The sequence below is a fragment of the Malus sylvestris genome, chromosome 9 (genome assembly GCF_916048215.2).
Source record: "Malus sylvestris chromosome 9, drMalSylv7.2, whole genome shotgun sequence".
NCBI lineage: Eukaryota > Viridiplantae > Streptophyta > Magnoliopsida > Rosales > Rosaceae > Malus > Malus sylvestris.
The window spans coordinates 28,959,692-28,982,417 of record NC_062268.1 but is presented as its reverse complement, the minus strand read 5'-3'; the positions used below and the strand labels follow the sequence as shown (position 1 = coordinate 28,982,417).

Genomic DNA, 22,726 nt, shown 5'->3' with positions numbered 1-22,726 from the left:
AGACTAGAAGAGATGGGGAGAGACCGAGAGAGAAAGGGGGAGAGGTGTGGGGAGCTTAATGGATGAGGAGATGGAGGAAGAGAGGCAGTGGTGGGTTCTTAAGTGAAGGGAGGAAGGGTGGGTGGGGTTCTGGAGTGAAAGGAGGAAGGGAAGGGGCAGAGGGAGACAGGTGGGATAGGAAGAAGGTGGGTTTGGTTTTTTTTTTTTATAAATTTTTTTAAGTTAATATTTAATTAATATTTTTAAATATTTAATTAATTTTTTAATAAAAAATGGGTTCCACTTCAAGCCACATCAACATTTAACGGAAGAATTGACAGACAACTGACGGAAGTTATGAAATTGTAATAAATTTGTAGATGAGGTATGACATTGACATTTTTTTTTAAATGGGGTATGAAATTATAATAAATTCTTAGATGAGGTATGACATTGACATTTTTTAAAAACGAATTATGAAACTATGACTAGCCCAATAATTGAGGTAGTTTTGTATAATTTACCCAAACAAATATGAAAATTTAGAGATAAAAATTAAACTATGAATAACGTTCAAGAATCATTGCGACAATTAAACTTTCCTAAACAAATAATATAAACTTATTTTTCACTCCAATAGTAACGACTATTTTGGAGTTTTGAATTGGATGACCTAGAACACCCCAAGTCATCAAAAAGATTGTGATGATCATGAGTGTGTTAAAATTGTTTTGGTAAGTAATAAATTTAAAAAAAAAAAAAAATACCGTGTTGATATTTTTCTTCTTTTTTTTTTTGGGTCGAAAGTCACATCTAAGATATTATTCGAAATGGTGTGTTTGCACCATTAGCAGTCTGTATACATTCATTTTAACCGTCAACCTGTCACATGCATGCAAAAAGCACTAAGATTTTTTTTAGAGATTTTGGATGCGGTCCTTAGTTATGAATATTCTTTAATTGAAATCTTGTTGGTTTTTAATTTTTAATCAAGGTCCTTGAAATTAATGTGATAATTCATTTCTATGTATGTTACTATATTTTTAAATTAAAAATTAGAAATTTTAGTTGTTTATAGAAATGAGATTTTAAATAAAAAAAACCATAATTTGTGGGATTAAAAATATTAAAATATAAATATACTATTGTGTGTGTGTGTGTGTGTGTAAACATGGGTACATTCATCAAATTAACCAAAAATTTTATTGTATCAAAACATGGGTATATTCTTCAAAATCACAGAAAAAAAAGAAAGATATTAGGCTTAATAATATTAGTAAATTTTTTTCGATTAAACTTGACATGGATACATTTTAAAATCAAAGAAAAAAGAATGTACCCATATAAGTTTAAAAAGGGATAGAAAAAAATTGAATAGATTATATATATATATATAAAGGGTACATTTTACATATAACAAATTGGTATATTTAAGAATGAGTACATTTTAAGATTGAAAAGTTTTACATGAATGGGTACATATAATTAGCATTGGTACATTTAGCAAAATAAAAAGTACAAATAAAAAAATATATATGGGTACAAATACAAATAAACTTTAAAAAATATGGGCACAAAAAAAAAAATATATGGGTACAAATTAAAATTGAAAAGAAAATTGGTACAAATTAAAAAAGGGTACAAACTAAAACTAAAAATATGAGGTGCCAGAAAGTCCATGAAAAATCCAAATTTTAAGAAAGTTCCACATTCGAGAAAGTCTCTTTAACATTTCTCTTGTTTAGTCTAAATCATTTCTTGTAAATATATTGTTATATTAAAAGAAAAGGCTTACAATTTCATTGCCACCGTGACATGTTGTTTTAATAAAATAATTACATAGGTAAGTTTTTAATACATTATTTTAGGAGTGAGGATCCTAGCAGGATTCTCTTTGTGAGGATCTTAGGGATCCTCAAATCACATTCGGTTATCGTACATCGTGCGATCAAAAATCATTATAAACTTTTTTTTTTATTTAAAGTTGAATATAAACAGTACCTGACAAAACTGTCTACACAATTCACGATGAACGAATGTGATTTGAAGATCCACACCATGATCCTTTCTCTTATTTCAGTGGATCAAAATGCATGGAATGATGACGTTGATGTCAGAAAATAATAATTCAATTTATTTTTTTTTGGTGAAGAAAGAATAATTCATTTTAGGTCATACCGTATGACTCATACGGATCAAGATTCATTAATTAGAGGGGGTTCTTGAAAATTGACAAGTTTGTTAGTAGTACAAAAATGGACATAAACGTCTTCATTGATGGTCCTAGTATAAATGCACACACATATTCAAATGGGTCCTCAAAATAGCAATAATTGCTGGTGCTGTTGATTATATACATATAAAATTATAAATTATTGTAAATACGAATTTGACCTTCTTTATCAATCCGTTGTTTTCAAAGAGACCCCCCAATTATCAGCCCAAAACAACCCAAACCTAGCGCCAACATTGACCCACTCTTCAATAACCCACTCTTCAATAATTCCATCCGATGTAAGGTTGGTGCTTTTTAAAAAAAATTGTTTATGTTGTACTTTAAAAATAATTAGTTGTAAAGCAAAGTAGAACAACATTTGGTTAATTGTATGTTAAAAGTGTTGTGAGTTTAAAAAGTAATATAAAAGCGTTTGGTAAATTTAATGTAAAAGTGTTATAATTATATACAATGATAATAGTGGCGGTTGCGATTATCATGGTGGCGATGGTGGTTGCGGTTATGGTGGTGGTGGTGGTGACAATAGTGGTAGTGGCGGTTGTTGTTGTGGTCACAGTAGTGGAGGTTGTGGTCATGGTGGTGACAGTGGCACAATGGTGCTCGAGGTGGTAGCCGTCACTTTATTCTCTAAAAGAAAAAATGTGTGTGAAAGGGTAAATTAATGAAAGTATTATAACAATTGAAAATATTTATTAAAGGCTCAACTCAGCTTTTTATTAAAGCAGCTTTTAAAAGCAACTTATAGATAGCTTTTAAAAGTTGTTGTCTGGGAGGCTATTGCTTTTAAAATAAGTAGAATATTTTACTTTTACCAAACATTTTTTTTGTTAAAAAAAATAAACTTTAAAGTGAAGCACTTTTTGGCAAAAATAAAATTACCAAACGGGGCCTAAGTATATTCAATATATGTAAGTGGTGGATTGTCTAGGTGATTAAATACAAATATGGCTTATATTAAAAATAGTGTTGGAAATATTACTTATTATGTGACTATTCACTTTCTGGATCAATATGTAATATGTAATTAGTTAAGACATTTCCTATGTAAATCCTAAGCCTATAAATAGGCACTCTAATGAGAAGGAAGATACTTGGATTTTCTCCTCCCAATCACTTTTTCGTTTCTTTCTTTTCCTCTTTCTTTATACTTTATTTCCAACAAGTTATCAGCACGACTGTTTCTATACTTTATTTATCGTTATATGTTAAGAGAGAATCATATACCACGATGATATACACAACTCGGATGGTGTAACAATCCATTTGTAAATTACCAAGTGTGTGATGTGGATTTCGCTCATGCTATTATTTGTTCTCTTTTGTGCACGAAAGCCTCCATATTTTTCATCCTACACGCACTACTACAATATAGGGTATCACTGGCGAAGCAAAAGCTGATGAGAAATCCAATTTCTGTTGGAAATTTGGCAAAAATCCGACATAAAACAATGCAATGTTGGATTGGAATAGCGACACCAATGCTAGAGTCACGAAAGGGCTTCAATGTTGGTTTGTTCGCTTAATCCGCCACTATGCATCGTCGGTTAAAAGCAACACTAAAATTGACGTTGGTTTAAAGTGACGTATACTTCAACGTTACGTCGGTTTAAAGCGATGTGCATTACCAACTTAATTATAAAATATCCAACATACTGTCGGTTTTAACTGATATGGTGATAAATTAAACAAATAAAATATCCTTCAACTGACGTCAGACAACAATTAAATAAATAAAATATACAAACTAGTAACGGTTTTAACCGACACCACCTTTGTTATTTATAATAAAATAATGCGAAAATCTACATTCGTTTTCAATTAATTGCAACTAAAAAAAATATTAGAAGCAAGAAAAACTTACTGTTGTGAAGAAGGAACAAATGAAGTTGGAAGAACAAATAAGAAAGGTGCAGGAGAGAAAACACGGGGAGGGTTTGTAAATTGGAAGAATGAATAAGAAAAATGCAAGAGAGGAAGAAGAAAACATGGGGTAGAGTATATAAAGACCATCAATCTGTAGCTTACAACCGACACCGGGTTTCAAAATATTTTAAAAAATAAAATCTATGTCGCTCAGAACAAATGATGGCTTTAAAATATTTAAAAACTAAAATCTATGTCGCTCAGAATCGACGTTGACTTTAAAATATTAAAAAACTAAAATTTATGTCGCTTAGAACCGAAGCAGGCTTTAAAATATTTAAAAACAAGAATTAGTGTTGGCTAAAAGCGACACGCATACTTTATGTCGCTTAAAAGCGACACTGTTTCACTTAAAGTGACACCAGTATTTAAAAATTATTAAAATGTATGTCGGTTATAAGCAACATTAAATGTTTATGTCAGTTTAAAAGCGATGTTATGTTCAGTAGGTGTCGCAACTATCTTATCCGCCACTATATTATATTAAACCGATACCACGCACTGACACTATAAGGCCCTTTTGTAGTAGTGACGATATTAAGCTGCAATATGATAAATCTGTTGATGAATTACAACATGTGTTGATCAATCATGGTATGATATTGATGCATACGGTTCCTACCAAGAGTCATCAATCATTCATTGAAATATTTATGTTTATTATTTTTCTTTTGAGCTAGAGTCATCACGGGGTTTAGAGTTTCTTATACTCAACCATTGAACTTCATCATGCTCTAAGTTGTTTATTCTTCTTGCATACAAATATTATATGTAATAGAATTGAATCGAGCATTGAATTTATTTTGGCATGTATAGTCCGATTCAATTCATTATTTTTCAGTTTTGTTTATTTCTGCATCTCTTATCACTTTTGATCTTGCAGCTAGTATCTTTGCTGTGTTTGCATTCAATCATACATTATATATATATATATATGTATGCGCATTAAAGGTCCACATGAAAAAGATCGATTGTTCCTCTTTATGCATAGTGTTTCAGTTTCAATTTATATGTGGAGTTAATCTCATATGTTTTTTTTTGTGGCAAGCCACGGTTATCCACCAATTTCAGAAGTCTGAAAGATTCACAGAAGCATTTCAGCTTCCCCTTGACCACAGTCAATTAGACTCACCAGCTTGGAGTCTCGAATCCGAAACCTTCCGGTTATTTGTATTTTGAGAGCCGGAAATCACACCCTTACCACTGGGCTATTTTGCTGTGATTGAGTTAATCTCATATGTTGGCTATGCATACCCAAGCAACTGTTTCTCCTTTATTTTCCTAATGTTCTCGTACATACATAAAGAGACTGCTTATTTCTTTTATGCTTTTGATTTGATGTCTACCATTTATTTTCATTGGCTATAGTGTGTGTGCGCGCGCATTAAAGGTCCACATGAAAAAGATTGATTGTTCCTCTTTATGCATAGTGTTTCAGTTTCAATTTATATGTGGAGTTATTCTCATATGTTTTTTTTTTTGTGGTAAGGCACGGTTATACACCAATTTCGGAGGTCTGAAAGACTCACAGAGGCATTTCAGCTTCCCCTTAGCCACAGTCAAACAGACTCATCAGCTTGGAATCTTAAACCCGTAACCTTCCAGTTATTTGTATTTTGAGAGCTGGAAACCGCACCCTTACCACTGGGCTATTTTGCTGTGATTGAGTTAATCTCATATGTTGGCTATGCATACCCAAGCAACTGTTTCTCCTTTAGTTTCCTAATGTTCTCGTACATACATAAAGAGACTGCTTATTTCTTTTATGCTTTTGATTTGATGTCTACCATTTATTTTCGTTGGCTATAATATTTTTGTTCACTCCACGGAATTGAATCCATTGGCATGAAAGAAAATAAATTACTTTTATTTCTATTTAGAGTACAATTAATTTCTCAATAACATAAAATAAAATAAAAAAACATATGACTTTCTCTATTTCCTAACTCCAAATGAGCATTAAGAATTTATAATTTATCATGCCACTGAATTATATTGTGATGATGACGACATGCAGTCTCTCTAATTCTCATTATATTGCGAGACCTCAACACGTTAATTTTTCATTCCCGTTCAATATGAGTGGGACTGTGGGAGGCATGTAGCCCCATAATATAAATATAAAGTTCATATTCATACAATTGGGAGCCTATAGCTCATTGCGTCTACAACAAATGGGTATATGCATATGTCGGATTCAATAGATTCAAACTACCTTAAGTATTTTTCTCTAACATTCATAAGAAATTATTTTGCACTTTACTAGGAATGACATTGCACATCCTAGATGACAAATCATTAAGTCATAACCTAAACTTTCTTGATCGAATCAAAATTTAGTGATTTTTTATTCTAAATAATTGAGGGCCTGAAATTCCTCGATTTTAATTGCATAGACAACCCAAACTATTTTGATGGATGTATCTAGGCATTGAGCATTGCTTGTTGTTGGGGGATTTTTGGTTGAACTAGACTTGGGCTTTGGCGAACACCCTTTGCCTCTCCTGGTCCGTTTGAATACCAAGTCCCGAGATACCTCGAAAGAATTAGCGTGTCTTAGTAAGTATCTTGGTTAAATTATTTGGCTTGGAGATAGCATGATTAAACAAATAATCACTTGCATAAGCAAAGCATAGCATGGAAGCTAGAAGCTTGTCGGTTTAACATGAGAGAGAATTTTGCATGATTGGATGATGTTTAGAGTGGCGTAGTTTGGATTTCCTAGGGTTACAAGGTAGCTTCTATTGACTAAGGAAGTTCAAAGAAAGCTTGGAGGAACTACTAAGATTGTAGGAAGATTAGTATTTCTAGGTTCATGGTAGCTTGCAGAGAGTGATTTCTCTCTAACGTTATGTTGTCCCTTTTGCATGGAGTTAAACCTCCATGTTTATAGGTGAAGGGTTCTCTTTTTAGGCTTCATAGGGAATACCTAGGCTTCTCCCATATCTTTTTCCTAAGAACAATACTTGACTACTCATAGATGAGTAGGAATTCCTACTCAAAACTCTTAGTGTTTTAATTACAGAACTTTGTGCTTATTATCATAACCGTTCATATTATGAATCACACTGTAACGATCATCTCTGCAAAAAATAAATTAAAACTAAGGTCGTTTAGTTAATTTATTGTAGCAAATACATACACGGTTCGTAATGCTTTTACCAATACAGTTCATTTGTTTTTAAACAATTTGATGACTAAACGACCTTAGTTTTAATTGATTTTTTGCACAGACGATCTTTATAGGGTTACTTATAATATAAATGGTTCTGATTATAAACATGAAGTTCTATAAATTGACAACGAATAATTTTGAGTAGGAGTTCCTACTTATCTTTGAGTAGCCAAGTATGACCTTCCTTTTGGCAGATTTGGACTTGGGCTAAGTGTAATTTAGCCTGGAGTAATTGGAAAGTGGCGATGGAGTTAACTTGGGTTGGTGTAATCAAATTCCCATATAAGGAAATGGGTTTGTTTCCTTTTTGCATTTTATGTGAATTGAAGAAGAGAAGAAATATAAAAAAACAATTCATTGCACACGCATTCAAAACGAGACACAGAGAGAGACATCACCCCAAGTAAAAGTAAAAAGTAAAAAGTAAAATGTAAAAAGCAAAGGTGAGATTCTGCCAATGGAGAGAACTAAAGGTCCAAAAAATAAAAAATAACCCGATTTGCTGAAAAATTCCTCCAACTGATGTCTGGGCTATAATTCTATGGAGTTAACCAAACCATTATTTGGCCAAAGGGGTACCAGACTGGCCAAATGTGGCCCCTCTCTTAGACCATTTTTTTGGGCATAGATCATCGTTTGCAATAATTAATTAAAATTCAATGGTTAGATTTAGTGATGGGTGAAGAGGTATGTGTGGTATGTGGTGTGCAAGTCAAATCAATGGAGCATGTGTTCAGAGAATGTAGTTTGGTAAGGGCGGTGTGGTTTGGAAGCATGGGGCAGAGAGTGAACAATGGGGGTGACTGAATGTCTCTTGTGCAGTGGTTGGTAATTCGTGTGCAACAGGTTCCTATAGTAAGTTTCGAGCTTTGTTTGATGCTGTTGTGGCCATTATGGAAGCATAGGAACAATGTACTATGGAATGGGTCTCGGCTGCCACCATAGGAGATTGTACTGTGAACTGAGGGTTGGATGCATGAGTTTCATAAATGGCATAAGTTTGAGGTTTAGAGGACTACCAAGAGGAAACCTGATGAGGGGTAGGTCAAATGCAACTTTGATGGGGCTTGGAGTCAAGGTGGCGTACCAGGGAGGACTATGGCGTCGTGGTTAGGGGTCACATGGGTGAATTCCTAGCAGCCACTGCTGGACCCATTGATCGAATCGTGTCTTCTCTTCACTCAGAATTGGTTGCAATGCGTTGTGCGGTGGGACTTATTAAGAGTTGCTATTTGGACGATGTGAGGGTTAATTTTGAAGGAGACTCTAGTGTGGTGCTGGAGGCCATGAAGGGTAAAGGGGAGGATTATTCTATTTGGGGCTCTGTTATAAATTATTTGAGATTCTTTCTCTTGGGATTGCCAAATTTGGAGTGTAGCCATGTATGGAGGGAAGGTAACTTGGCAGTGCATCGGCTTGCTCGAATGGGCCTTGGTGTTTCTCAGGAGTTGGTGTGGTTCGAGGAGCCTCCATTTTTGATTCAAGACATCTTATTTGAGGAAGGATTGTAATTTTCATTTATATTGTTCATTTGAGGATAGGTTAATTGTTGTGCGGGACACTTTTTTCCTTAGACCGGGTTGAAATCCCCGACAAGGTTTTTATCGAGACCCAGTATGTACACTATCCTTAGTTTGTACGTATTCCAAGTTGCTTAATGAATATCGTATGCACTTTCTTAAAAAAAATGTTTAATTAAATTAATCAATCAATATAAAGTATAAACTTAAAACTAATAAATTTTGAGGGGTTATGTTTAGCCATTCGGTTGGAGATGGTATATGGGTATGATCTGATACTATTCATTTAAAAATATTGTTTTGTAAGACTATAATTTTGGACAGGGCTTTGTTTAGCCATTCCGGTTAAAGATGGCCTAAAAGAATGGAGAAAAAGTTGAGAACAAAGTGGGAGGAAAGGTTCAGTGAGTGAACAAATCGCGGAAGGGGGGAAGGGAAGAGCAGCAAAAATGTGCGAACCCAAAAATCTGCAGAAACGTTTAAATTCAGTTGATTGTTTTGCACCATTGTGGTAATGCGCAATTGATTTGAGGTATATAATTTCTTTCTTTCTGCTCTGCTTTTCATTTTTCCATTCCATTCAACATTCTTCTTTCTCTAGGTTTTTATAATTAGGGTTTGTATTATCCCCAATACTAATTCAATTATGTTTTTTTAATCGTTTAATTTTCTGTGTTTAATTTTTTTTATTATGAAAATACGATATTTTCTACACTAAAGGGGAGGAGGGTGAACTTAGCCTCACAATAGGCTAGTAACAATGTAGTTCAAATTTACCTTTGGCAAGACTCGAACATAAGACATCTCACTTACAAGTGAAGAAGAATACCATTAGATCATAATATTAAATGACTTTTCGTTTTCTAATTATGATTGCGTATTAACTTTTTTTTTTTTAACAAACAATAAAAATGATAGCAATATTGTGGTTCAAATTTGCTTTTAACGAGAATCAAGGCTAAAATACAAGAAAGATTAATGAAATATTTTTAAATTTTTTTAGGGATTTTATTAATAGAGGAAGAGAGAGAGAGAGCAGAGGGCAGCAATGCCGAAGGACTCCAAGGGCAAGTGTGACGCTGCTTCTCACAAGTTACTGAAGGAAACAACAAAGAGTCGAGTCCACGAGCTTCAAGGGATGGTCACCAATATTCAAATTGCCAGGAAAGAGGGTCGAACTGCCGACATTTCCATCTGGGAGGAACAAAAGCATCGGATGCTTGGCGGGTGGGATGCCAAGCTCAATGACCCCTCCCGGCATCTTCTCTACGTGTGGGTTTTCCTCAATTTCTTGCTTTGTGTTTACGTTTGCGCACTTTGTGTTTTTCTATCAAGTAATGCTTGATAGGTGTATAAATTTCAATTACATGCAAAATCAGTTGGGTGGTAGCCTCGGAAGCCTTGGAACATTTTCTGAGGAGTTAGCCCGGCTCTTGAAACAACATTGTGATGAGAAAGATGATGCACAAAGTCCATTAAAGGAATTGCCACAACCTAAGCTTGAAGCCCCACAACCTAATCTTCAAAACCTTCACTTAAGTAATTTCTTGGAATTTACAGAAGTGAATACTTTTCTGCTTCTGGTGGAAGATTGCCAACGACTTAAGCAGATGACTCGTACACTTTATTGTTCCTATATTAGCTAAATTTTCATATGACAATCTTCTTCATGTCTTCGCACTTAGTGCAACATGGTTTTCCTATATTATGTTGTGGAATTCGTTAAACAAACACGATTTTGAGGTATATTTGACATTGTTTGGTGTTTATCTTCCTTCACATAACTTTCTCAACTGCCAAGAGGTTTATAAAAAAAACTTAGTTTGTTTGATTTAGGGATGTTTTGTGCAAGTTTTCAGTAGTTTTAAAGTCTAATTCGATGTTTTCTTCCCATATCGGTTGCTTTTTGGTGACTAATTGTACATCTTGGCAGTTGACCCAAACGTGGAATGGAAGAGAGAAACCATGAATTGGGTAATTAAGCATAGGATTTGCATTAGTTTGATTTATTGTATTCTGGATAGTACTCATTGTTCTTCCATGTTATGGTTTCGGAATGTAAGGATATGTCTATTTGAGTTGTGATTGATTACTGATGAGCTCCATGCTTAACAAACTTTTCAGGACCTTTTCGTTTCTTAATTTTAAGGAACCTCGAGAAGATATTATTCATTGGACTTTGACCAATGCCACACTGCGTCCAGTTTCCAGAATACAGTGGTTCATAGCTCAGATTTGGCAACTCAAATAAATGATAATCACTTTGAATTTCCTAATTACTTAAATGAAGGGCTTTTCATCAGTCGCAATGACATTAAACAATCTGAAGAGGATGTTGTGCCAAATGTTCTGCCGGATATATGTCCTCCAGAATCTGCTTTCTTAGGGCCAAAATGTGCTCTTTGGGATCGTTCCAGGCCTGCTCAAGTTTCGTGTCAGGATTATTGCAGTGGTTGTCATGCTCTTTTAGCAAGAAATGAAGGTTTTCCTGGGAACACTCCAATTTTGCGACCTCACTTTCTTTCCTCAAGGGTGAAACGCTTAGGGAGTGGCTCTTTTTTGGTAAGCCTAGAAGGGCCTTTGAGAGTGGAAACAGGACTGCCAGACTACAGTGGGCGCGGTTGGCATAGATCAAGAAAGCAGGTGATGAAGGAATTTGGGGGACAGAAAAAGTCCTAGTATTTGGATCCACAACCTTCAAGCGATTATGAGTGGCATTTGTTTGAGTATGAAGCCAACAAGTCACACGCTTGTGCACTATATAAGTTGGAGCTCAAGTTTGGCACGGCAAAGAAAAGTTCCAAAGGATCTGACCTGCGGAAAGAAGATGGGAAGGCTCATGCTTAGGCTTCTACAGAAGTTGGAAAGAATGATAAGGGAGAAGCTAGCAAAAAGGCTGGGCCGGATTTGGAACCGATGCATGTACATAGAATATAACAGTGAAGTGGTTCAAGTTGCAAGAGTTTATTGACATTTCGTTTGTGTTCTTTGCCAGCGATCACGTTACTCTACCTGATCCCCATTTTTGGTCACGAGGGGCCCAACTCAAGTTTCTGGATTTGGAACCGATGCATGCTCAATGAAGTTGGTGTTGTCTCAAACAAGACAATGAACCAGCACCTACGACATGACTTTAGACACCCAATGGCTAACTCCGGCACAAGTGGCTATTTTCCACAGTAGTGGAAATGTGTTGGGCCCTTGCATGACGGCGGGGATTCAAACTCCGTCGTTAGCTAATCTAACAAAATATGTCTTTTGACAAAAAATAAAAGAAGAAGCTATCTCCGGCTCTACTTTCCACCAATCAATAAAATTTTGTAACCTTTAGTGTTGATTGACGTCGATTATGTATCAACCTTGAAAGTTTTAAACAACTTGATTCACTTGGGACCATTTATTTCAAAGAATCAAATCTAGCCATTCAAAAAATAATTTTAGTGCTACTTTTGTATATTTTTGGGTATCACACAAGTTTCGTTGGTTTTGATTGATGTGAATGGAACCCTACAAAATACAAAGTCATCCATTCTACTTGTAATACAAGGTAACGTTTGTGTCAAAACCTACTTAAAGTCCTTGGTATCCTTATTGAATCCTGTTTTTTGTTTGTTTTTGAAGCCGTTTAATAACCATTTAGTTTACGGTTAAAAACTGAAATTTTATTTAGCAACTAGTTTTTTTTTAAAAAAAAAATGAAACTAAAAACTGAAAGCCAAAATTTGAAAACCCAAGAAAATAGTTTTCAATTTTAAAACTAAAAATGAAAAATGAAAAATTGAAAAATAGTTACTAAACAAGATTCAGTTTTCAGATTCAAAAAGGTGAAAACAAAAACTTTAAACTGAATACGAAATGGTTATAATAGCTAAATTATTGAGTACTCGTTAGTTTAAAAAACAAAATTAGATTCAAGAAAAACTGAAAAAAAAAAATTAATCAACAAGAGATTACTGAAAACACCAACCGAGGGCTTAAACTAAATAGAAACAATAGCAGGATTCGTTGCTAAAAATGATGCTTTTGCTTTTTCAAGTTCAAAAGCCAGCATATTTTATTTTTTTGAGCAAAAAGACAGCAGATTTATTATTACATTATTTTGGAGTTGATGCCATCAATAGAGAATTTAGATATCAAATGACATACATACATACATACATACATACATACATACAAATATACATACATACAAGCTTACTAGCATTAGATGAGAATACTTGGGGCTCAAGAAATCTTTTTCTTCAACTCAAAGTGAGGGATGAGGGATTTTGGGAGAAACTGTAGACTTGTGCTGCTCAACTGAAGACCACGAATTTGAATCGATCCAGTTAAAGGCTATAGGACTCAGAAAAGCGTCAGGGATGCCAAAGGAACTGACTAACGCAAGTGCATGCGGCCGCAATTCACCACACAGTCTGCTTACTTCATTCCTCACGGCAGCAACCTTATTGGTTGATAAGTACCCATATCGGAGGAACGCCGCATCTTCTTCCAAGCAAATCAATGCGTACATGGACCTCAACAAAGCTAAGACATTCTGCAGTGAAACAAATATGCTGACTATAATTTCATAGGTTAGGCATAAGCGAGGTTGCTCCCCACATTACAATGGGAAAGCAATCTTCAATAAAGGCAGTCTACTAAACGACTCGAACATTCAGTATTCCGGAAACAAAATCTTCATGCAGAAAAAGAACCCAGAAAAAAAGTCCGATGGAACATGAGTGTTAGGATAGATTTAATTAGTCCGGAATCCTCTTTGTAATTAGAGGAATGTAAATCTTCTATTGTAATTATTGTAGGATTCCTTCTACAGATAGTTTTTGTCGAATCCAATAGAATATTGTAAACATTGTATCAAATTAATCACCGAATCATATTTCTACATAGTATCAAAGCATATGGGGCTCTATATATCGTAACCATTGTATGATGGGACGATTTTTTGACTCACAGACACAGAGAAAAACCGTGAGTTTATGTCCCCATCTATATAACACCCCCTCCTTTTCAACCCATCTCTCATTCTAATCAAATTTTATGACTGCACACCCGATTACTACAGTCATATGCTAAACTACAATCCATACTGCCCTAATAACCAAAAGTAATAATATAAAAGCAGTTTCAGATCATAGGACATTATCAAGTGTCATGTCCGACAATGTCAAAAAACAGTTGCTAAGAATTACCTTTAATGAACCAGCAGGTAGTGCTGCCTCAGCATCTATGAAGGTTTGCAACATTGCTCGATCTGAGAAAGCTCTGCCCAGGTCCTCTGCAAGCTGATAACTCTGGTACAGGAAAGGGTGAAGAAGAATGAGAGAGTTCTAGAGACAGGCAGCGGGAGAACTTTTAGAGAAGACAAGATGATTCTTACCCGAATGACTGAGTACTCTTTGCTTTCTCCCTGTTTTTGATGCTGTGACACTTCCATAGCAAATCTATTCAATAGATCTCGCTCTCTTAAGCAGAATGCGTCCATCTAATGTAGACAATTGGAGAATATTTAAACATGACTAATCTTAAAAAGCAACGCAATAAAGAAGAAGTGGATCTAAAAAACAAGATGAACCTGGAATTAGCTACACTGGAGAGTAGAACTTGTAAGCTGAGATGGAATGACAGGGCGAGGTTTATTCATATGCTCTAGTTCCAAAGCTTTAAATGGTTTGCCTCTCTTCTGAGCTGCTATATACTCTGCAAGCAGTGCTTTGCTGACCTGAGTTGAATCCAAAAATTCCACTGTTTAAGATAGAACTCCGATGAATGGTAAAAATGGGAAAACAATGCTCTCACTTTATCAAGAAAGTATTTCCACATATATTTATATATAAATACATATACGTTACATTACTACCAGCTTGGTCTCTATGCAAAAAAAGGAACGACAAACAGTTACAATCAATTTCAAAGGAACAAACTTGGAATCAGACTAAACACAAAATGATGTCCATCAAAGAAGACCATTCCTATATTACAGTTAAATTCGCGTCAAAAGGCAATTATAAAACAAGTTCCGAACACAAAACAGCTCACATCAGCGTTTTTATTTTCTAGTTAAGAATAATTTACTCCAGTTCTTAGAAATTCTATGTCAACAGACAATATCTTGCAGTTTGAACAGAAGGCTTGGCACTACCTGTTGCAGCAAAACATTGTTGTCCCCCTCATAAGTGGACTGCACATCATATTCACTTTTTAGATGACCAACACTGTTTTCAGTCTTCAGACCTTGCCCTCCACAGGCTTCGCGGCATTCCTGATCCTGATGTATGCATCAAAGACTTTCAGCAAGGCCAAATAGAACAATAACTTTAAGTTGCACTTCATAATGCAATTTCTAACCTGAAGAGTCCGCATGTTATGCCAGGTATGTGTAGTCCTGAATGCACTAGACACAACATGGATGGCTTTGCTCGACTCAGGCATCCTATATCATTTTTAAGTAATTTGCAGTAAATGTCATAGCATATCTGAAGCTGACGGAGAAATAATAATATGATCAAAACCTAGTGGTTTAATGTATCGACATTCTTCTCACAGTGCCAATAATTTCACCACAAAGTAATTGACCATTTGTACCAAATCTGAAAGAATCAAGACCCACCATTAAGCACATAATCTAGAAAGAAAAAAAATCTATTATTCACTTTTTCTTATTAAGAGGTCGCACTTAGTGCGATGGCAAGTGCCTTCGCCCATGAGCGGTAGGTCTCGGGTTCGAGACTTGGGAGCAGCCTCTCCATAAATGGGGGTAAGGCTAGCCGACATTCACCTCTCCCAGACCCTGCGTAAAGCGGGAGCCTTGTGCACTGGGTACGACCTTTATTCACTTTTTCTTATTAAATACATGTTCACTGAAATATTGACACCAACAAGAAAAGAACTTTCAGAATTTGTCTTCAGTTTGGTTACAGATGTAGCAGATACATTATTAACTTGGCTGTTTTAATTACCGTACAATATCCAAGATCTAAGAGCATGTCATATATTATTAACAACAATGAGAATAAGAAGTATTTCTTAGACATGAAAAACCAGTGATTTTATACAGACAGTATCAATTTAACTTGTGAAAAGCTGTTATTGCTATAAGTCCAATTAAACTGAGACACCACAATGCGACAAAATTCTTATGTTTTTGCAAGAAGAGGCAAAAGCCGCTGTTGATGACTAGGGTAGTCAAGCAATAGGACTTCGGGCCCATTTGGCGTAACAGAAAAGGCTCGCCTTGTCAATGAGTACCTAATGGCTATTGCTAAGCTTATCCGACCGTAGGGAAAGAAATGATTGTGTCACAACAACAACAACAAAGCTTTTTCCCACTAAGTGGGGTCGGCTATATGAATCCTAGAACGCCATTGCGCTCGGTTTTGTGTCATGTCCTCTGTTAGATCCAAGTACTCTAAGTCTTTTCTTAGGATCTCTTCCAAAGTTTTCCTAGGTCTTCCTCTACCCCTTCGGCCTTGAACCTCTGTCCCGTAGTCACATCTTCTAACCGAAGCGTCAGTAGGTCTTCTTTGCACATGTCCAAACCACCGTAACTGATTTTCTCTCATCTTTCCTTCAATTTCGGCTACTCCTACTTTACCTCGGATATCCTCATTCCTAATCTTATCATTTCTCGTGTGCCCACACATTCAACGAAGCATCCTCATCTCCGCTGCACCCATTTTGTGTACGTGTTGATGCTTCACCGCCCAACATTCTGTGCCATACAGCATCGCCGGCCTTATTGCCGTCCTATAAAATTTTCCCTTGAGCTTCAGTGGCCTACAACGGTCACACAACATGCAGGATGCACTCTTCCACTTCATCCATCCAGCTTGTATTCTATGGTTGAGATCTCTATCTAATTCTTACCAGTTCTTCCTCCCGAGTTGAGACCGATCATTCAGATAGATGGGGGTAAACTAATGAGCTCAGATATTAATGAACTCTATAGAAGAGTTATTTATCGTAACAATACTCTTATCGATCTCTTAACAACAAGTAGATCTACGCCAGGGGAATTAGTAATGTGTCAGGAGAAATTGGTACAAGAGGCTGTGGATACACTTCTTGATAATGGAATCCGCGGACAACCAATGAGGGACGGTCATAATAAGGTTTACAAGTCGTTTTCACTTTAGATTCCCAAGATAGATCCTAGGTAGCGAAAACGGTTGCTCTTTGGTATTTCCTGATCTCCAATCCTCACCCCTAACTCATTTTGGCCTCCATTTGCACTGAACTTGCACTTCATATATTCTGTCTTTGATCGGCTTAGGCGAAGACATTTAGATTCCAACACTTCTCTCCAGAGGTTAAGCTTCGCATTTACCCATTCCTGAGTTTCATCTATCAACACTATATCGTTTGTGAAAAGCATACACCAAGGAATATCATCTTGAATATGTCCTGTTAACTCATCCATTACCAACGTAAAAAGGTAAGGACTTAAGGATTGTTGATGCACAAAATCAGTGAGGACTACAACAGAAAAAATTAAGTTTGTGATCTTTGTTAGATTGCTCCGGTCATTAGTGTGGATAAATATGTAAATGGATAGAGACAGGGAAGCAAACACAAGATGTACGTGGTTCACCCAGATTGGCTACGTCCACGGAGTAGAAGAGTTCTCATTAAATGTGAAGGGTTTACACAAGTACATAGGTTCAAGCTCTCCTTTAATGAGTACAAGTGAATGATTTAGTACAAATGACATTAGGAAATATTGTGGGAGAATGATATCGTAATCACGAAACTTCTAAGTACCGAAGTGTGGTATCGTCTTCACTTGCCTTATTTGTCTCATAGGTAGATGTGGCATCTTCTCTGGAAGTACTCTTCCTCCATCCAGGGATGGTATCTTTAACTGGTGGAGATGCACAAGGTAATGTATCAATTTCACTTGAAGCTTACTTGTAGTTTCAGGCTTGGTCAAGCGCGATACAAATCATGTAGTAGGAGTCCCCCAAGTCGCCAAGCTAGTGGATCTGCTGAAAGATGTGACATACAAGGTAAGCAATTAGAGCTCCAAGCAATCAATCAGATCAGAAGTTTGATTTCGAGTTCCGGCTGATTGTTCTCATTCTCTTTATCTTGCAGGCAGCATGAAGGATAAAGAGAAGAAAAAGGAGAAGAGATGATATGAGATACTTTTGCTTTTGAAGAAGTAACTTTCCACAGGCTTATTCTTGAACTAAGCTGGAGGGTTTTCTGGTTTCCTCAAAAGTATAAGGCCGACTGAAGAATTTGAGGGTCAAAACAAGTCCATTAAATCTAGAGTACGTTCGACCCTGCTGATATGAGATACTTTTGCTGTTGACAAAGTAGTGGATGTATCGGCACGTGTTCTGTTACGCTTGTCTCCACATGCTTCCTTGTATCCTTCTCACTTGCCCTATCTGTTCCTCAGACAGATGTGGTATCTTCTATGGAAGCATAAGATGTTGAAGATAAGTACTCGAGAGCAATGCAAGGCAAGTAATCAGGTAAGGAGTTCCAGGCAGTCAGTTCCTGACTGGAAGCTTGATTCCAAGTGCTGACTGATTACTTTCTTTCTCCTTGTCTTGCAGGTAAGAACAAGGCCAAAGGAAAAGACAGGGAAAACGCATGATATGGGATACTCTTGCTTTTAACCCTGATGATATGAGATATTCTTGCTCTGGTGTAGCTTGTTGCAGAGGTATTATCGGGGGGGGGGGGGGAAAGAAAGTTGAGTATTTCGAGAGGTTTCGTTGGGAGTGCCCTCTCAGATATGAGGAAGGGTTGAGGATTTTTGCAAGTCTGCTTGTCCGTTGAGGATGAAGGTCGACATATATAGGAGTCTCCCTAACAAGTAGTAATGCTATTCCTTTACCCTACTTGGTCATAGCACAGTAGTGGGAGCTGCCAACTTCACATGTTTTAACTCTGTCAGAGCACTTTGAAAAAGTGGTCTGTGGTATCTGGAAAGCTGATGTTGTGTGTGAAGATTACAGACAGGCTTTATCCAAGGAGATCTGGCTCTCGAAGTTGAGAAAGCGGTGCCTCTTCGATTTTTGAACAAGCAATCCTGTCGGGGATCTGGCTCTCGAGATTCGGAGAACGGTGCCTCTTCGATTTTGGAGAAAGCAATCCTACTGGGAGTCTGGCTCTCGAGATTCGGAGAGCGGTGTCTCTTCGATTTTTGAGAAAGTAATCATGTTGGGAGTCTGGCTCTCGAGATTCGGAGGACGATGCCTCTTCGATTTTGGAGCAAGCAATCTTGTTGGGAGTGTTTTCTCGAATGTGAGTAAAGGTTGGGCATGTTTGCTAGTCTACCTTGCCACGGAGCACAGAGGTTGACACACATGGACTTTCCAATTATCCAGTAGTGGTGCTGTTCCTTTACCCTTGTGGGTAATAATATAGTAGCTAGACTTTCAAAATTTATGTGTTTAAACTTTGTTAGTGTTGTTTCTTTGCTATTCTTTTACCCTTCTTGGTCATAGCGATGTACTGGAAGCTGCAAGCTTCACGTGTCTAAACTTTGTCAGAGATCTTTGACAAAGTTATTTGTGGTACCCATGAGCTGATGTTGCGTGTGGAAAGTGGATGATTGAATAGTAAGATTCACGTGCTTTCTACTTCACCAGAAATCTTCGACAGAATGCCCGTAATTTCCGCAAAGCTAAGTGTGCATGTGACAGGTGCTGACAAGGCTGAAAAAGCAGGTGCCTATTCGATTTCTGAGATCGGCCCTCGTGGTCTTTGAGCAGCCCAGCTTTTGAGAAAGCAAACGCCTCTTCGATTTCTGAGATCGGCATTCGTGGTCTTTGAGCAGCCCAACTTTTGAGAAAGCAAACGCGTTTTCGATTTCTGAGATCGGCCCTCGTGGTCTCTGAGTAGGCCAGCTTTTGAGAAAGCAAACGCCTCTTCGATTTCTGAGCAGGTGCCTCTTCGATTTCTGAAGCTCCGTCGAGTGCAGATTTTTATATAGGCTGACATTAAGTTCCAAAACATACTTGAATCTCCACCAGTAGAAGCTCCATTCTTGCACTTCTAGGATCTTGATTTGTCCGACCTCTTCTCTCTTCAACAGCTTTGAAAATGTCTGGTCCCTCCGACCGTCGTTTTGACTTGAACCTTGATGAAGAGGCAGCCACGCCTTCTCTAGAAAACATATGGCGCCCATCCTTCTTATCCCCTACTGGTCCTCTTACCATTGGGGATTCTGTGATAAAGAATGATATGACCATTGCGGTGGTGGCCAGGAACCTTTTCACTCCCTAAGATAACAGACTACTTTCCAAACGGTCTGATGAGTTGGCTGTTAAGGATTCTCTGGCTCTCAGTGTTCAGTGTGCAGGTTCTGTGTCTAATATGGCCCAACGCCTATTTGCTCGAACCCGCCAAGTTGAATCATTGGCGGCTGAAGTGATGAGTCTCAAACAGGAGATTAGAGGGCTCAAGTATGAGAATAAACAGTTGCACCGGCTCGCACATGACTATGCTACAAACACGAAGAAGAAGCTTTGACCAGATTTTACTTGATCAGATGGTCAGATTTTACTTGATCATCAGAGGTTTGTGGGTTTATTCCAAAGGCATTTATTGCCTTCGTTTTCTGGGGCTGTACCGCGTAATGAAGCTCCAAATGATCAACCTCTGATGCCTCCTCATTCTAGGGTTCTGTCCAGTACTGAGGCTCCGAATGATCCCCCTCCGATGCCTTCTTTTTTTGGGGCTCTACCGACTGTTGAGACTTCTCCTAAGCAACCTTTGTGAAGGCTCCCTCTTGTTTGTTTATTTTGACTCTTGTATATGTACATATTTGTAACTTATCGGAGATATCAATAAATAAGCTCTGCTTCATTTCGACGTATTGTGTTAAATACGCCAAAGCCTTCTTCACTAAGTTCTTTGAATTTTTCTTTTGTTGAAGCTTTGTGAGTGGAGCATGTAGGTTGAGGTAGTATTCCCTTAATTTCCCGAGTGAGGAAAACTTCTCGGTTGGAGACTTGAAAAATCCAAGTCACTGAGTGGGGTCGGCTATATGAATCTTAGAATGCCATTGTGCTTGGTCCTGTGTCATGTCCTCCGTTAAATCCAAGTACTCCAAGTCTTTTCTTAGAGTCTTTTCCAAAGTTTTCCTAGGTCTTCCTCTACCCCTTCGGCCTTGAATCTCTGTCACGTAGTCGCATGTTCTAACCAGAGCGTCAGTAGGCCTTCTTTGCACATGTCCAAACCACCGTAACTGATTTTCTCTCATCTTTCCTACAATTTCGACTACTCCTACTTTACCTCAGATATCCTCATTCCTAATCTTATCCTTTCTCGTGTGCCCACACATCCAACGAAGCATCCTCATCTTCGCTACACCCATTTTGTGTACGTGTTGATGCTTCACTGCCCAACATTCTGTGCCATACAGCATCGCCGGCCTTATTGCCGTCCTATAAAATTTTCCCTTAAGCTTCAGTGGCATACGGCGGTCACACAACACGCCGGATGCACTCTTCTACTTCATTCATCCAGCTTGTATTCTATGGTTGAGATCCCCATCTAATTCTCCGTTCTTTTGCAAGATAGATCCTAGGTAGCGAAAAAGGTCGCTATTTGGTATTTCCTGATCTCCGATCCTCACCCTTAACTCATTTTGGCCTTCATTTGCACTGAACTTGCACTCCATATATTCTGTCTTTGATCGGCTTAGGCGAAGACCTTTAGATTCCAACACTTCTCTTCAAAGGTTAAGCTTCGCATTTACCCCTTCCTGAGTTTCATCTATCAACACTATATCGTCTGTGAAAAGGACATAGATGCTCAAGGGCAAACCATCACTCTACCATTTTCATCTATGTCTTCGACCATTATCAACACCATTTAAGCCAATTTTGTGACCACAATCGGCAATACGAACTCCTAGACAGACATTACCATTTTCATCCCTGATTTGGGCTATAAGAGCATGGACACCTTGGTTGTTCCTGGAAATACTGGAAATACTGAGTTGTGAAAAGACTATTGTGTGTGTGGCATGCTGAACATCACCAAGAAAAGTAATATATCAGTGTACAGACAGCACCAATGGAGGAAACTTATTGGGAATTTGTAGTAATATGAAATATAACTGAGGCAAGAATTATAAAACGCGCAACGCTACGCTTTTAAGGTGATCCTTACATTATCTTGTCAAAGAAAAAAAATTAAAAAGATATCCTTACATTAGCTGATTCACAAGGAGTACTAATAACAAATTCTCCAGTATTCGAATCTGTTTCAATCCCTCGAACCTATAAACATAATTCCAGAAGCAATAAGTGAAAACTTAGCAAAAAATAAGGCAAACAACCATCAGCAGGCATGAGAATGCAGACCAAATGATTGAAGTTGAACAACCTCAACATACATTACAACCGTGGCCCAACTCAGACATTGCAAAGCAACCCATGATGGCATAATTCTCAGTGTCCCTCAGCCACTTGCCGTGATAGCGCTTTGTGCCCAAAACTTGAATGGCATCGCCCCTGCAATTCATCAACAAATTTGGGATATCTGGTGTGTGGTGGTGATGACAAATTGGCAAGTAGTCAAAAATGAATTTAAAATTGTTTGAAATTCATTAAATGCGATCAGGATGCATGGATGGGTGATGGGATTATGACAAGAAAAGAAAGCCTAGCTAGGCTAGGCTTTTAGTTACGATGGGATAAGTCAAGATGGGCTTTTATCATCTTTGAAGAATCAGCCATCTGAAGATAGGTTTTAGCATCTGTGCCATGGGTCAGATTTTATTTGGCGAGTTAGAGTTGCAGTCGGACTCTACACAATTATCTAGCCATGCCAAACAAGTACATCAGTCCTATAAATACAGATGCAATGGCAACGGAAAAGGACCTCCAACTCAACACACAATCTGCCCTGCGCAAACTCTCGCTTTAT

The 22,726-nt window shown here is 37.4% G+C and overlaps 1 protein-coding gene, 1 long non-coding RNA gene and 1 pseudogene across 2 annotated transcripts; 2 read left to right on the top strand and 1 right to left on the bottom strand.

Moving 5' to 3' along the window:
- The first annotated feature begins 8,434 nt into the window (after positions 1–8,434).
- Positions 8,435–8,824, top strand: LOC126633942 (uncharacterized). The gene has a single exon (XM_050304459.1). The coding sequence runs from the start codon at positions 8,435–8,437 to the stop codon at positions 8,822–8,824; it is 390 nt and encodes a 129-aa protein (XP_050160416.1).
- A 376-nt stretch (positions 8,825–9,200) lies between these two features.
- On the top strand, positions 9,201–10,347 carry LOC126634377 (uncharacterized). The gene is made up of 2 exons (XR_007627314.1): positions 9,201–9,365; positions 9,837–10,347. It is a non-coding gene; the product is annotated as an uncharacterized LOC126634377 (long non-coding RNA).
- Positions 10,348–13,079: 2,732 nt separating this feature from the next.
- LOC126633941 (acyl-coenzyme A oxidase 3, peroxisomal-like) lies at positions 13,080–22,322 on the bottom strand (annotated as a pseudogene).
- Between the last annotated feature and the right edge of the window lie 404 nt (positions 22,323–22,726).

What these genes read in the sequence shown, in the direction of transcription:
- LOC126633942 (XM_050304459.1), top strand. Translation starts at nt 8,435, where the DNA reads ATGGGTGAATTCCTAGCAGCCACTGCTGGACCCATTGATCGAATCGTG.